Raw genomic sequence first — 15,933 nt, forward strand, 5'->3', positions numbered from 1 at the left:
CACTACTCATGTTTGACTGGTCCTAATAATAATAATTGATTTTATTGTCACAAGTAGGCTTACATTGCAATGAGGTCACTGTGAAAAGCCCCTAGTCGCCACATTCCGGCACCTGTTTGGGTACACAGAGGGAGAATTCAGAATGTCCAGTTCACCTAACAGCACGCCTCTCGGGACTTTTGGGAGGAAATGGAGCACCCAGAGGAAACCCATGGGACAGGGCAGCATGGCTGTGTATGTGCCGCCGACAAGTGAGCCGGGGCACTCTGGCCCCAGAGCCACCAGAGGACACTTGCCAGGGGCATCAAAGGCCACAGGACGAGGTAAGCAGCTGGCTGCCCCCAACTCAGGGGCGGGATTCTCCGCCCCCCCGCCGGGTCGCAGAATCGCCTGGGGCCAGCGTCAATCCCGCTCCCGCCGTGTCCTGAAATCTCCGCCACATGATAATCGGCGGGGACGGGAATCGTGCTGCGCTGGTCGGCGGGACCCTGCGGCGATTCTCCGGCTCGCGATGGGCCGAAGTCCCGCCGCTGACAATCCTCTCCCGCCGGCGTGGATTAAACCACCTCTGGTACCGAGTGGATTGGCGGCACGGGCGGGCGCTGGGGTCCTGGGGAGGGGGGGGGGGGGCGGCGTGGGGCGATCTGACCTAGGGGGTTCCCCCACGGTGGCCTGGCCTGCGATCGGGGCCCACCGATCGGCGGCGGGCCTGTGCCTTGGGGGGCACTCTTTTTCTTCCACCTTCACCATGGACTTCACCATGGCGGAGGCGGAAGAGACCCCCTCCCCTGCGCATGCGCTGGTATGATGTCAGCAGCCGTTGATGCTCCGGCGCATGCGCGGACTTACGCCCGGCTGGCGTAGTCCTTTCGGCCCCGGCTGGCGTGGCGCCAACGGCCGTTCACGTCAGCGGGCGGAGCGGAACCCCCTCCGCCGCGGGCCTAGCCCCTCAATGTGAGGGCTTGACCCCTAAAGGTGCGGAGAATTCTTTGGGGAGGTCCGACGCCGGAGTGGTTGACGCCACTCCAATACGCCGGGACCCCCGCCCCGCCGCGTAGGGGAGAATCCCACCCCTGATGTGCATTCTAGGGACACACCTAGACGTAGTGGTAGAACTTGGAGGGCCAGGCACGTCTAGGATCACTGAGGGCACTGGGGTGGGGTAGGGGAGAAGGGTTAGGTAGGGGGTGGGGAGTTGATGGGGTTGGGGACGGGGGGGGGGGGGGGTTTGGGTGCGTGGCATTATAGGAAAGGAGATATTATACAGCACATTAAATAACTCCTTGCACAAACATTACAATGCCCCTGTCACTTTCGTCCGCAATATGGGTTGACCCCCGGACTATTTGCCTAGCTTTCCAGGCAACCCCCTCTCCCAGCACCACCCACCCACCCTGGGGAGTGGGTGTCCCGGGAGTTGTGTCCCATCTCCTGGGTGTTCTGATGTTGGCTTCTGCGTGTGTGGTGTGTACTCCCACACAGTGTCCAGGCATCAAGGTCTGATTGGGATGCTAGGCAATGACTCCCAAACGCTACATGGCCCACCAACCCACAGGAATCCACTTGGCATGTATCAAGTGCTCACTTAACCACAATTGCCAATTTCCTATTAGCGATTGCCTTCAGCCGCTTAGCCAGAGTCCTCAGCAGTGGGGAGGGGTTATGGGTGATCGGTGGGGCAGACGGGCAGGGACTGGGGTTGACGACAGAATGGGGTTGGGAACCAACGGTTGGCATGCTGGAGCCGCGAGTGATCACCCCCCCTAGTTGCCCCCCAGCGCTCCCCAACTCACCCTCCCATGGAAGCCACTCCTGCGGAGGATCCCGCCACTCCCATCCGAGGGCCTCCCATCCTCCACTGAGCACAGAGGCAGCAAGCCTAGCGCGTGTCATAATATACCCATCAGTATATAAAGGTGCAGACACAGACTGACTGACACACAGCAAGACCAATCAACACACACAACACAGCAGCCAATCACCAGTTAGAGCACAGTCACTATAAAGCCAGAGGGCACTAGTTTTCCCGTTCATTCGGGATGCAGCCTCTTAGAAGGACAGAGCTCACAGCTTGTAGCACAGACTTTCACCATGTGCTAACAGTCTAGAGTGGTTAGGATAGGCATAGGTCTTCAGTTTAATCTAACATAGTGTCGACCTACAGTGAAAGTATGTTCAACAGTTCCCAGCTTAATAAAATAGTGTTGTACTATTACAAGTGTTGGTAGCCTGTCTATGTTACTGCAAAGGTAAACGCAGTCTCCACAGATCCAGAGTACCCAACACATCATGGTACCAGTACATGATGTTAGCATTTATTAGACCTACCTTCAAGTGATCTGCCTTCCACCAGCAATCAGCCATCCTGCAGAATGGACAGCGTCCCCCCCCCCACCATCGCTCCGCATCACCGGCAACCTCGGTGCCAACTGGAAAATCTTCAAACAGCGATTCCAGCTTTACCTTGAAGCCACAGACCTGGAAGCTGCTTCAGACGCCAGGAAGATCGCTCTCTTCCTCTCCACGGCCGGGGACCACGCCATCCACATCTTCAATTCTCTCACTTTTGCTGATGGTGAAGACAAGTCAAAATTCAAGATGGTCCTCCTCAAATTTGACAGTCACTGTGACATCGACGTGAATGAGTTTTGAGCGCTATGTCTTCCAACAGCATTTGCAGGGTAAGGATGAATCTTTTCAATCCTTTCTCACCCACATCCGTATCCTTGCGCAGTCCTGTAATTACGGGTCCACCTCCGGCTCCATGATACGCGACCAGATCGTTTTCGGTGTTCAGTCGGACCCCCTACGCCAGCAGCTCCTCAAGGTAAAGCAGCTCACCCTTGCGATTGCCATCGAGACCTGCGTTCTGCATGAACACACCACTAACCGATACTCGCACATTCAAGCGGCTGAAACGGCGCGGCAAGGTCCCCACGAGGCAGAACGGGTACAAGCAATCAAGCAACTCCAGGGCCTCAGCCTGGATGAGGACGGCCATTTTGCGCGCTTTTCACGGCCTCCCACGCATGCGCGCACTGAACGAGGGGACGGCGATGCCGAAGAACGCACTGCGCAGGCGCACACCACGTACGACCGCACCGCGCATGCGCGCTGGCGCACCGAGCGTTCTGACGTCACGACATGCGGCAACTGTGGCTCCGCCCACTTCAAGCAGTAATCTCCTGCAAAATCCCGACGCTGCCTACAATGTGGCAAACTTGGCCACTATGCTGCTTTATGCAGGTCTGCTCAGCCTGCCAACTCTCGCCACTCCAACCAGCTACACAGGGATGTCTGCACCATCCAGCCCACAGTCACCGAACCCGATTCTGACCTACTGCATGACCTTGACACCGAGGACCCTAAAGCTCTATTTCGGGTCGGTTTCATAACCAAACACAGGATGCCCCCGAAGCCAAAAGTCCAGCCTCTCCCGATATTCAGCATTGATCCGGACGACGAGTGGTGTGCCACACTTACGGTCAACCAATCCCAAACCCGATTCTGCCTGGACACCGGCGCTTCAGCCAATCCCATTGCGCGATCTGACCTCGAAAGCCTCCGTGTCAAGCCGACCATCCTGCCATCAGCCTTCCAGCTGTTGAAATGAAATGAAAAATGAAAAATGAAAATTGCTTATTGTCACGAGTAGGCTTTAATGTCGTTACTGTGAAAAGCCCCTAGTTGCCACATTCCGGCGCCTGTCCGGGGAGGCTGGTACGGGAATCGAACTGTGCTGCTGGCCTGCTTGGTCTTCTTTAAAAGCCAGCGATTTAGCCGAGTGAGCTAAACCAGGATTATAATGGTAATGCCATTGCTGCCAGTGGCTCGTGCCAACTTGAAGTGGCGCATCGGTCACTAAAGGCTAACCTGCCATTTGAAATAGTGGGATCCTCCAAAGCCTCCCTGCTTGGTGCACAAGCAAGCAAACTGCTGAACCTTGTCCAAAGGGTTCACTCTCTGTCACCTACTGACGCGTCTGCATCTCAGGACACTGACTTTAGGATGCAGCTGGACACCATCATTAATCGATACCACGGTGTATTCGAGGGCAAGGGCACGCTCCCATACACCTACAAGATTTTATTGAAACCGAATGCCACGCCTGTGGTGCACACACCTCGCAGGGTCTCAGCACCCCTTAAGGACCGCCTCAAGCAGCAACTGCAGGACCTCCAGGACCAAGGAGTAATTTCAAAGTTACGGAACCGACTGACTGAGTCAACTCCATGGTATGTGTGAAAAAACCTTCCGGCGAATTGTGAATATGTATTGATCCCAAGGACCTCAACCACAATATTATGAGAGAGCAATATCCCATTCCAAAGCGCGAAGAACTCACCTGTGAGGTGGCTTGCACCAAGTTATTTACCAAGCTGGACGCATCCAAGGGGTTCTGGCAGATCCAACTCGACACATCCAGCAGGAAGCTCTGCACCTTTAACACCCCCTTTGGCCGGTATTGTTACAACAGGATGCCGTTTGGCATCATCTCTGCATCAGAAGTGTTCCACAGGATTATGGAACAGATGATGGAAGGTATTGAAGGGTTTCGCATCTATGTGAATGACATAATTGTCTGGTCCACCACCCCGCAGGAGCACATTGATCACCTCCAGCGCATCTTCCGATGGATACATGAGCATGGCCTCCGCCTCAACAGGGCCAAATGCTCCTTTGGTTAGACAGAAATTAAGTTCCTCGGAGACCACATCTCCCAATTGGGTGTGCAGCCGGATGCGGACACGGTAGCTGCCATTAAGGCCATGAAGACACCGGAGGACAAGAAGGCGGTCCTCTGCTTCCTGGGCATGGTCAACTTTCTAGGGAAATTTATCCCTAACCTCGCCTCTCACACCACGGCTCTCAGGAACCTGGTCAGGAAGACGACAGAGTTCCAATGGCTCCCGCCCACGAACACGAATGGCGGGAACTCAGGGCAAAGCTGACCACGGCCCCGGTCTTGGCATTTTTTGATCCGGCCAAAGAAACAAAGATTTCTATGAATGCCAGTCAATCTGGCATTGGAGCAGTGCTCCTTCAACGTGATGATGCCTCATCATGGGCTCCCGTTGCATACGCGTCACGTGCGATGACGCCCACCGAACAGCGCTATGCGCAACTTGAAAAGGAGTGCCTGGGCCTTCTTACCAGAGTCGTCAAATTCCATGGCTATGTCTACGGACTCCCAAAGTTCACAGTCGAAACAGACCACAGACCGCTGGTCAATATCATTCAAAAAGACCTTAACGACATGACGCCTCGCCTGCAGCGCATTCTGCTCAAGCTCAGGCGCTACGGCTTTGAGCTCGTCTACACCCCGGGCAAGGAGCTCATCGTCGCTGACTACCCTCTCCTGGTCTGTCACAACACCCTGCGACCCAGCGGGCTTCGTGTGGCAGGTTGATGCCCATGTGGCATTCACTGCTTCCAATCTGCCCGCCACGGATGAACGCTTCGTCCAAATTCGTCGAGAGACAGCCGACGATCCCCTGCTACAATGTGTTATGCGCCACCTAACGGACGGGTGGCTCAAGGGCCAATGCCCTCAATTCAATAATGTTAAAGATGATCTGGCGGTCGTAGACGGGATTCCTCTCAAGCTGGACCGCATTGTCATCCTGCATAGCATGCACCAGCTTGTCCTCGAGCAGCTCCATGAGGGCCACCTGGGAGTGGAGAAGTGCCGCCGATGGGCCCGTGAGGCAGTGTACTGGCCTGGGATTAACGAGGACATAGCTAAGGCCGTGTTCAACTGCCCAACATGTCAGCGATTCCAGCCTTCGCAGCCAAGGGAAACCTTGCAACCCCATGAGTTGGTCACGTCTCCCTGGACCAAGGTAGGCATCGATCTGTTCCATGCGCTTGGCCGGGACTACGTCCGCATTGTGGGCTATTTCTCAAACAACCCGGAGGTGGTAAGGTTGCTCGACCTCACCTCAGCTGCAGTCATTCATGCGTGTAAGGAAACCTTCGCTCAGCACGGCATCCCACTCACAGTCATGTCTGACAATGGCCCCTGTTTTGCCAGTCAGCAGTGGTCCAACTTTGCCAGACGGTACAACTTCGCACATGTCACGTCCAGTCCCCTTTACCCCCAATCCAATGGTAAAGCAGAGAAGGGAGTGCACATCGTAAAACGGCTCCTATGTAAGGCTGCCGATGCTGGTTCTGATTTTTACCTTGCCTTGCTTGCCTTCCGCTCCGCCCCCTTGTCCACCGACCTGTAACCAGCTCAACTACTCATGAATCGCACGCTGCGGACGACGGTGCCGTCCATTCATGTCCCAGACCTGGACCATGTTCCAGTCCTTCGCCGGACGCAGCTGACTCGGGCCCAGCACAAATTGGCTTACGACGCCCGTGCCGCGGATCTCCCTGCTCTGGCTCCCGATGACAATGTCCGTGTCCAGCTTCCAGATGGTGGCTAGCCGCCACCGCTGTGGTGCTCAGACAAGTGGCCCCCGTTCATTCTTGGTTCGTCTACCGGACGGCTCTCTTCTGCACCGAAATAGGCGGGCACTGCGACTCATTCCGCGCTCGCCACGTGACCTTCAGGTCCTGCCTCGCCATCACGACGACCCCATCAGGGACTTTGCAGATCCCCCTGTCACTCTGCCACCCTCTGACTCTGACACAGTCCAACCCGTTCCAACACCGGCGGCTCTCGACCCACCCTTGAGGCCGTCAACCAAAATTCGTCGTAAATTTATGAAATGTCTGATTCGTGGACTCTCTGAATTGTTTTGTTGCTTTGTTTAATCAACTCACTGGTTTGTACATAATGTTGCTCTAGTTACTCTTTTGTTGCATACTATCCATCAGCACTAGACACCGTCCAATGTAAATAGCTTAGTGTTTATGTACAGAGTTTTGTAAATATGCTTGCGCATGCCACACATAGTTAGGAACATTCTCATCACACATTATTTATAACCATGAACACACATTTTTTTTATAAAAGGTGGGATGTAATAATATACACGTCAGTATATAATGGTGCAGACACACACTGATGACACACAGCAAGACCAATCAACACACACAACACAGCAGCCAATCACCAGTTAGGGCACGCTCACTAGAAAGCCAGAGGGCACTAGTTTTCCCGCTCATTCGGGATGCAGCCTCTGAGAAGGACAGAGCTCGCAGCTTGTAGCATAATCCTTCACCATGTGCTAACAGTCTAGACTGGTCAGGATAGGCATAGGTCTTCAGTTTAATCTAACATAGTGTCCACCCACAGTGCAAGTATGTTCAACAGTTCCTAGCTTAATAAAATAGTGTTGATTGGTTACAAGCGGTTGGTAGCCTGTCTATATTACTGCTAAGGTAAACGCAGTCTCCACAGATCCAGAGTACCCAACACATAATTGATAGACATTCTTGCTGTTTGAACATAGAACAGTACAGCACAGAACAGGCCCTTCGGCCTGTTGCCCTCTGCGCCCTCTGCGCCCACAGCCTCTTTGCCTGTAAGCAAAGATGGCTACTCAACTCCTCGACTCCCCACAGGAGCCCTTCCATCAGGTTCATGTTTTCAAAAGGAGTAATAATTGGCACCAGCGTGAGCACTCGCTGGGGAGACTGGTGAATGGCAGGAGGTCATTGGATGACGTGAGGCTCTCATTAATTGTATGGAAATGGGCCTTGAATGCTGAATTCTCACCACCCCCTCCTGTCTTCTCCCAGCAGTTATGGTCAGCCTTCTCCTGTGTGTGTGTGTGTGGGGGGGGGGGGGGCAGAAAATGCCCAGCGTCAGGCAGTCCGACGCATGCAGCACAGAATGTGGGTAGCTGGTGGCCTCGGGGCAGGGGCACCCAGCTATGGCGGCCGATATGGGTGCTGGCGTGTGGTGCAGGGTGGTGGTTTGGCCACCCTCCGGGTTGGAGGGGGGGTAAGGTTATGGGTGTGTGGGATGGTGGTCAGTGCCAGGGGCACAGTGCTGCCTACCCATCCTGGCCGCCCTCAGGAGGTGGTGATGTTTCTTCCGGCACTGCTGGCTGGTGTGGATGGTATTGCTCATGGCACTTACTGCCTCTGCCATCTGTGCCCAGGCATGGCGAATGACCGGGGTACAAGGTCGTCCACCTTACCTCCAGGGCGGCCAGCAGGGTCTCGAGCTCAGCATTCGCAAAATGGAGTGCCTCTCTCCCTGCTGCCATCTTGTTGTCTGGGATGGTGTGTGTGGGGAGTGAAGTGTGTATATGCAGCTGCAGCTTGTCAGCCTCCTGAGGGTTAATCACAGACCCAGAGAATCCCACACAATTTCCCATTGGAATCGATTGTATTCCACGTGGCACCGGTGCTGGACCCTCAATGGCCGTTGAATCGGTCCATGTTCGCTGCAGGTTTTGCTGTTGTGGAAGTCCACGAATCCTGCCCCAGCATCAACACTTAGTCTCAGGAACAGAGACTCAGCAAACGGGTCCATTGCCTCACCCATTAGCTGCTGGGTCTGTTTGCGCTGTAAAAACGAGCTGCCCTGACCATGTCCCAAGACAATTAAAATCCCATCTTTCAAACCGCTCCCATTCCCACCCCCTTGCTTAGCAGCTGCTGCTAAACTCCGGAATAAATTCCCATCCAGAGTCAACTAGATCAGATTTTTCAACTCGTCCTCATCACAATTGTTCATTCCCCCTCTCTGTTCTAACTGGCAAAGTGGACAGAGGTGTTTCCCCTGGATTTCAGCTCTGACACTCTGCTCAGCATCTCCTGTAACCAGAGGGTTGTATATGGGACCAGATTGTCACTTTACAAATACTCCACTGCGCTCCTTGAATCCTCCTCCTGCGCTCTCCTCTCCTGCCTATCATTGCTTCATTCAGACACAAGCTGATCCACCAGGGTTTCCCCATTGTTTGTCCTGTTCTCCTCTTTTACCGTCAGTTCTTGCTCAGGTTTCTCTGTGAGAATTTGAATTTGTCTCTGTATACAGAGCAGCCAAACTGCGTTTCCCTTTGATTCTCTGTGTGAGCTGCTATCTGCTCACTCTGCTGCCCTCTCCTCAGGCAGTTAGTGTCCAGCAGCTCCTGTACACTCAATGGTCAGTTCATCGCCTACATACTCGGATATTCTATCCTCCAGTGAGGGTTTCTTACCTTTGACCCCGTCCATAATTTGTCCTTAACCTTGAAGTCCTGATGTAATCGCCTCTGCTCCTGTTTACTTTTACTGTCAGCTCTTGACTTTAGGACTTTATGAAGGACAAACTCACACAGACAGAGGCTCTTAGTCTCAATCACAAGTGTTTTATTAACAGAGAAAATGCTGATAATCCCTAATACATGAGCTTTAACTGGTGTAATGGCATCGCACAACACTCCAAACAATGGCTCATTAATAAAACTATCCAATGAAACACCGCAGACAAAACCTCGTGTTTCTGCCTAAATCTGAGCTCAAAGCCCCTCAGGATTTACTTGCTACTTTTAAACTATCCTTAAACGTCAGCTCCAATCTCCCCGGATCTGGCTGATACTTACAGCTCCCCGCACAGTTGGTCGTTCCAGTGCGAGCTGTAGGTCCATGCATCACATTGACCCTTCCTGGCTCTGCTTGGTGACTGCAATGCCAGACCTGACTGTCTTGGCCCTTTTATTACAAAATATTATTGAAAATGTCAAAGCATATTTCCTGGAGAAATCCTGTTTGGGTCGTTGGTGCTCAGCACCTTTTTCATCTCCATTTAGCCTGGTTCCTGCCTTGGTCCAGACAAACTCATTCATTGAGATGTTGTTCCCATGACCGAAACAATGGACCCCATCCAGGTGTGATGTCTCTGGATCCCGAGTTGATGTGAATGTGATAAAGTCCATTTATCCTTAGCTGTTGTCGACGTTTGTTTGTGTAATAATGGCTGTTGTCTGGGGCCATCAGCTCTGATGGTCTCCCAGTTACTGCAATTGGATTGTCTGCTGGTCACTGCTTTGTATTTTTGAGATGATAATGACCCAATGCCTTAGTTTCCGTATCAACAGTACAGCGAGCTTTGGCCTGCTTGTTTGCAGTGTTTAGGTCCATGAAGCTCTTGGGGTTTTATGTTTAATAAAAGTTCAGTTTATGGAGTTTCCAATCCTAGATTGAACAGAAAAATACCCATCCATTTGATCCAGTTTTCTGTTCAAATCTCTGATGGAGGGACTGGGAGAACGGGCTCGGTGCAGGAATCCTTGGAGAGCGGTGACAACAACCTGTGCAAAAGGCAGCCCCCCCCCCCCCCCCCCCCGCCCTTTATGTAAATGAATTTGCAGGATGTGGGCTTCGCTGACTAGGCCAGCATTTATAGCCCTTCCCTAATTGCCCTTCAGAAGGTGGTGCTGAGCAGTCTTCTTGAACCGCTGCAGTCCATGTGGTGTAGGTACATCCACCGTTCTGTTAGGGAGACAGTCTCAGGATTTTGACCCAGTGACAGTGAAGGAACAGTGATATATTTCCAAGTCAGGATGGTGAGTGACTTGGAGGGTAACTCCCAGGTGGTTGTGTCCCCGGTGTATCTGCTGCTCTTATCCTTCTAGATGGTAGAGGGTCATGGGTTTGGAAGGTGTTGTCTCCGGAATCTTGGTGAGTTCCTGCAGTGCATCTTGTAGACGGTACACATGACTACCACTATTTGTCGGTGGTGGAGGGATTGGATTTTTGTGGATGGGATAGCAATCAAGTGGGCTGCTTTGTCCTGGAAGGTCAGCTGATCTCAATCCACCCTGCCCATGCCCCTCATAATCTTGTTGATCTTGATTAGGTCACCCCTCAGCCTTCTCTGCTCCAACGAAACAACCAAAGCCAATCCAACCGCTCTTCATAACTTAAATGTTCATCCCAGGGAACATCCTGGTGAAACTCCTCTGCACCTCCTCCTTCTTCCAATGCAATCACATCCTTCAAAAAGTGCGGCGACCACTGAACACAGTACTCCAGCTGTGGCCTCACCAAAGCTCTATACAAATTCAACATGACCTCCTTGCTTTTGTAATCTATGCCTCGATTGATGAAGACAAGCGTACCACTTGCTTTTTTAACCATCCTATTAACCTGCCCTTCTGCCTTCAGAGATCCACGGACAAACACGCCAAGGTCTCTTTGTTCCTCAGAACTTCCCAGTGTCAGGTCGTTCATTGAATACTTCCTTGTCAAATTACTCCTTTCAAAGTGTAATCACCCCACATTTTTCAGGGTTAAATTCCATCGGCCACTTATCTGCTCATTTGACCATCCCGTCTATAACTTCCTGTAACCCACGACACTCAACCTCACTGTTCACCACACGCCCAATCTTCGTGTCATCCGCAAACTTACTGATCCTTCCCCCCAGATAGTCGTGTATGTCGTTCATATCAATGACGAATAATAGGATAATAGGGAACCCAGCACAGATCCCTGTCGTCCGCCACTGGACAATGGCTTCCAGTCACTAAAGCAGCCGTCTGTCATCACCTCTATCTCCTACAACTAAGCCAATTTTGGATCCATCTTATCAAATTAACCTGTACCCCACATGCATTTGCCTTCTTTATTAGTCTCCTACATGGAACTTTGTCAAAGGCTTTGCTGAAATCCATGTAAACGACGGCAACTATATGACCCTCAAGTACACACCTGGCCGTGTCCTCAAAATATTCAATCAAATTTGTTAGGCATGACCTCCCTCTGACATAGTATAATTATTCTCACTACCAGCCATTTCAGTGCTGGGTTTGTAGTGTCATTCTTTACAAATGTCTAAGTAACATTCCAAAATGATTTAATCAGCTTAACATCAAACCTTTACCTCCTGACACTGAACCAATTTGAAATCCAATTTGTCACTTTCCCTTAGATTCCATCAGCTTTTAATTTTCAGACCCGTCTGTCATTGGAAACTTGTCAAAATCCTTGGAAAACCCATTTTGTCAACATCAGACTCCATCCCCTCATCAACCCTCCTTGTTCCCTCGACAACAAGTTCAATCAAGTTAGTCAGACACGACCTTCCCTTCACAAATCCATGTTGACTGTCCTTGATCGAACTGTGTCTCTCTCAATGATGATCATAATTTCTCTCAGAATTATTTCCAATAATGTCCCCACCACTGAGGTTAGACTGACTGGTCAGTAATGACTCAGTCTGTCCCTTCCTCCCTTTTTAAACAACTGTACAACATTATCAGTCCTCCAGTTCCCCGACACCAAGCCTGCAGTCAGAGAGGATTGGAAAATAATGGTCAGAGCCTCCGCTATTTCTTCCCTTAGCAGCCTGGGATACATTTCACCCAGGCCTGGGGGTATCTCCCCTTTCAAAGCTGCCAAACACATTAATATCTCCTCTTTCTCTATCTTTATCACATCCAATGGGCGCGTGTCTCCGACCCCCACGCCGGGTGGGAGAATCGCGGGAGTGCCGGGTGATTCCCGCCACGCCGCCCTGGCACCCGCACGCGATTCTCCCACTCAACTCCCAAAACGGCGTGCCACGTTTTACGACAGGCCGCTCGGAGAATCGCCGCTCGTCGTTTCTAAGGTTGAGCGGCAATTTTCCGGCCTGGATGTGCCGAGCGGCCTGCCCAATACGACGGTTGACGTCGGCGCCAACCACACCTGGTCGCTGCCGGCGTGAACAGCGCGTGAACATTTGACGTGGCGCCAAGGCCCGGCACGCGTAATTGACGTGGCGCCGCTCCTAGCCCCCTGGGGTGGGAGAATAGGGGGCGAGGAGCGGCCTCCGACGCCGGCGTCAAACATTCCAGTTTTCAGTCCGGCGTCGGCACTTTGTCTCCTGTTGGGAGAATTTCGCCCAATATTTCACAATTCTCCTCCTGATCTACAATGTCTGCTTTGTCCCTCGCATTAGTGAAAACTGATGTAAATTATTCATTAAGAACCATCTCCATGTTTTCCACCTCCACACACAAGTTTCATTTTGCTCTCTAATTGGTCCCACTTATTCATTAGTTATCCTGCAGCAATGTCCCTCACTATTGCTTTGTGTGAACATATTTGTTCTGAACTCTCTCTATCTCCAGCTTGAATATCCTCCCACTGCTCTGACAACCCAAAAGCTTTCTATAGGTATGTCAGGAATAAAAGAATGACTAGGGTAAGAGTAGGGCCAGTCAAGGACAGTGGTGGGAAGTTGTGTGTAGAGGCTGAAGAGATAAGCGAGATACTAAATGAATACTTTTCGTCAGTATTCACTCAAGAAAAAGATAATACTGTGGAGGAGAATGCTGAGACCCAGGCTATTAGAATAGATGGCATTGAGGTGCATAGGAAAGAAGTGTTGGCAATTCTGGACAAGGTGAAAATAGATAAGTCCCCGGGGCCGGATGGGATTTATCCTAGGATTCTCTGGGAAGCCAGGGAAGAGATTGCTGAGCCTTTGGCTTTGATTTTTAGGTCATCATTGGCTACAGGAATAGTGCCAGAGGACTGGAGGATAGCAAATGTGGTCCCTTTGTTCAACAAGGGGAGTAGAGATAACCCCGGTAACTATAGGCCGGTGAGCCTAACGTCTGTGGTGGGTAAGGTCTTGGAGAGGATTATAAAAGATACGATTTATAATCATCTAGATAGGAATAATATGATTAGGGATAGTCAGCATGGTTTTGTGAAGGATAGGTCATGCCTCACAAACCTTATCGAGTTCTTTGAGAAGGTGACTGAACAGGTAGATGAGGGTAGAGCAGTTGATGTGGTGTATATGGATTTCAGTAAAGCGTTTGATAAGGTTCCCCACGGTCGGCTACTGCAGAAAATACGGAGGCTGGGATTGAGGGTGATTTAGAGATGTGGATCAGAAATTGGCTAGTTGAAAGAAGACAGAGAGTGGTAGTTGATGGGAAATGTTCAGAATGGAGTTCAGTTACGAGTGGCGTACCACAAGGATCTGTTCTGGGGCCGTTGCTGTTTGTCATTTTTATAAATGACCTAGAGGAGGGCGCAGAAGGATGGGTGAGTAAATTTGCAGACGACACTAAAGTCGGTGGAGTTGTAGACAGTGCGGAAGGATGTTGCAGGTTACAGAGGGACATAGATAAGCTGCAGAGCTGGGCTGAGAGGTGGCAAATGGAGTTTAATGTGGAGAAGTGTGAGGTGATTCACTTTGGAAAGAATAACAGGAATGCGGAATATTTGGCTAATGGTAAAATTCTTGGTAGTGTGGATGAGCAGAGGGATCTCGGTGTCCATGTACATAGATCCCTGAAAGTTGCCACCCAGGTTGATAGGGTTGTGAAGAAGGCCTATGGTGTGTTGGCCTTTATTGGTAGAGGGATTGAGTTCCGGAGCCATGAGGTCATGTTGCAGTTGTACAAAACTCTAGTACGGCCGCATTTGGAGTATTGCGTACAGTTCTGGTCGCCTCATTATAGGAAGGACGTGGAAGCTTTGGAACGGGTGCAGAGAAGATTTACCAGGATGTTGCCTGGTATGGAGGGAAAATCTTATGAGGAAAGGCTGATGGACTTGAGGTTGTTTTCGTTAGAGAGAAGAAGGTTAAGAGGTGACTTAATAGAGGCATACAAAATGATCAGAGGGTTAGATAGGGTGGACAGCGAGAGCCTTCTCCCGCGGATGGGTGTGGCTAGCACGAGGGGACATAGCCTTAAATTGAGGGGTAATAGATATAGGACAGAGGTCAGAGGTGGGTTTTTTACGCAAAGAGTGGTGAGGCTGTGGAATGCCCTACCTGCAACAGTAGTGAACTCGCCAACATTGAGGGCATTTAAAAGTTTATTGGATAAGCATATGGATGATAAGGGCATAGTGTAGGTTAGATGGCCTTTAGTTTTTTTTTTCCATGTCGGTGCAACATCGAGGGCCGAAGGGCCTGTACTGCGCTGTATCGTTCTATGTTCTATGTTCTATGACACTGTTTTATCATCAAGTCGCTGTTTCCTGTCCATTTTGGCAAATCCCAGTTTCAGAAAATTGACCTTTCCCCAATTTAAAACTTTTACTCTTGGTCTATCTTTACCCTTTTCCTGAAGTACTGTAAATCTAACTGAATTATGATCACTATTACCCAAATACTCTCCCACTGATACCCCTTCCACCTGCCCAGATTCAATCCACAAAACTGTCCAAAACTCCCCTTCTGTTGTTGGGATTGTTCTGTACTGGTTCAAAAAGTTGCCCAGAATGGATTGTCAGAATTCCAGAACATCTATACATTGACACTGATTTTATCCCAGTGAATATTCAGGAAGTTGAAATCATTTATAATGGCAGAGATTAAAGTTCCTTCCCTTCTCTTCCAGGCCGTGAGAATTCACAACCCACACTGACCCTGCTGCCCCCCTCCCTGGAGGAGGTCAAGACCAAGGGCACTGCCACCCTGGTGTGCCTTGCCAATCGCTTCTATCCCGATGAGCTGGTGGTGGAGTGGAAGAAGGATGGTGCAGCCATTTCGGACGGGGTTCAGACCAGCAACTACCTGCGAGCTTCGGACAACACCTACAGTGTCAGCAGCCTGCTGACCCTCTCTGGCTCTGCCTGGGAGTCTAACGCCCGCTTCTCCTGTGCCCTCACCCACGTGAGCCTCTCCTCTGCCCTCAGCAAGAGCATCAGGAGATCAGAATGTGTGTAGAGTGTCAGAGACAGTCCACAGAGGAGACACAACTTTAAATAGAACAGGGGTGAGCTGGGAGGGCAAAGGTCATTGTCAGCACTGACTTACAACTCACTTCCTTCGCGGGACTGGGTCTGAGACACTTCTGAGGGTCAGGGGTTAAGGCATGTTTTTGGGACAGTGTTGAGGGATCTTCGCTTCATATCTAACCTAGCGCTGTACCTGTCCTGGGAGTGTTTGATGGGACAGTGCAGAGAGAGCTATACTTTGTATCTAACCCTGTGCTGTACCTGTTCTGGGAGTATTGATCGGGAGAGTGTGGAGGGAGCTTTACTCTGTATCTAACCCCGTGCTGTACCTGCCCTGGGAGTGTTTGATGGGAC

The 15,933-nt window shown here is 51.1% G+C and overlaps 1 gene segment (V, D, J or C); it reads left to right on the forward strand.

The window, feature by feature from the left end:
* LOC119964958 overlaps window positions 1-15,727 on the forward strand; it is a 32,607-nt gene extending 16,880 nt beyond the window's left edge. The window contains 1 exon segment of the V gene segment in view: window positions 15,240-15,727. Coding sequence covers window positions 15,240-15,568 — 329 coding nt within the window.
* The last annotated feature ends 206 nt before the right edge of the window (window positions 15,728-15,933 follow it).

This window comes from Scyliorhinus canicula, chromosome 4 (genome assembly GCF_902713615.1).
Source record: "Scyliorhinus canicula chromosome 4, sScyCan1.1, whole genome shotgun sequence".
NCBI lineage: Eukaryota > Metazoa > Chordata > Chondrichthyes > Carcharhiniformes > Scyliorhinidae > Scyliorhinus > Scyliorhinus canicula.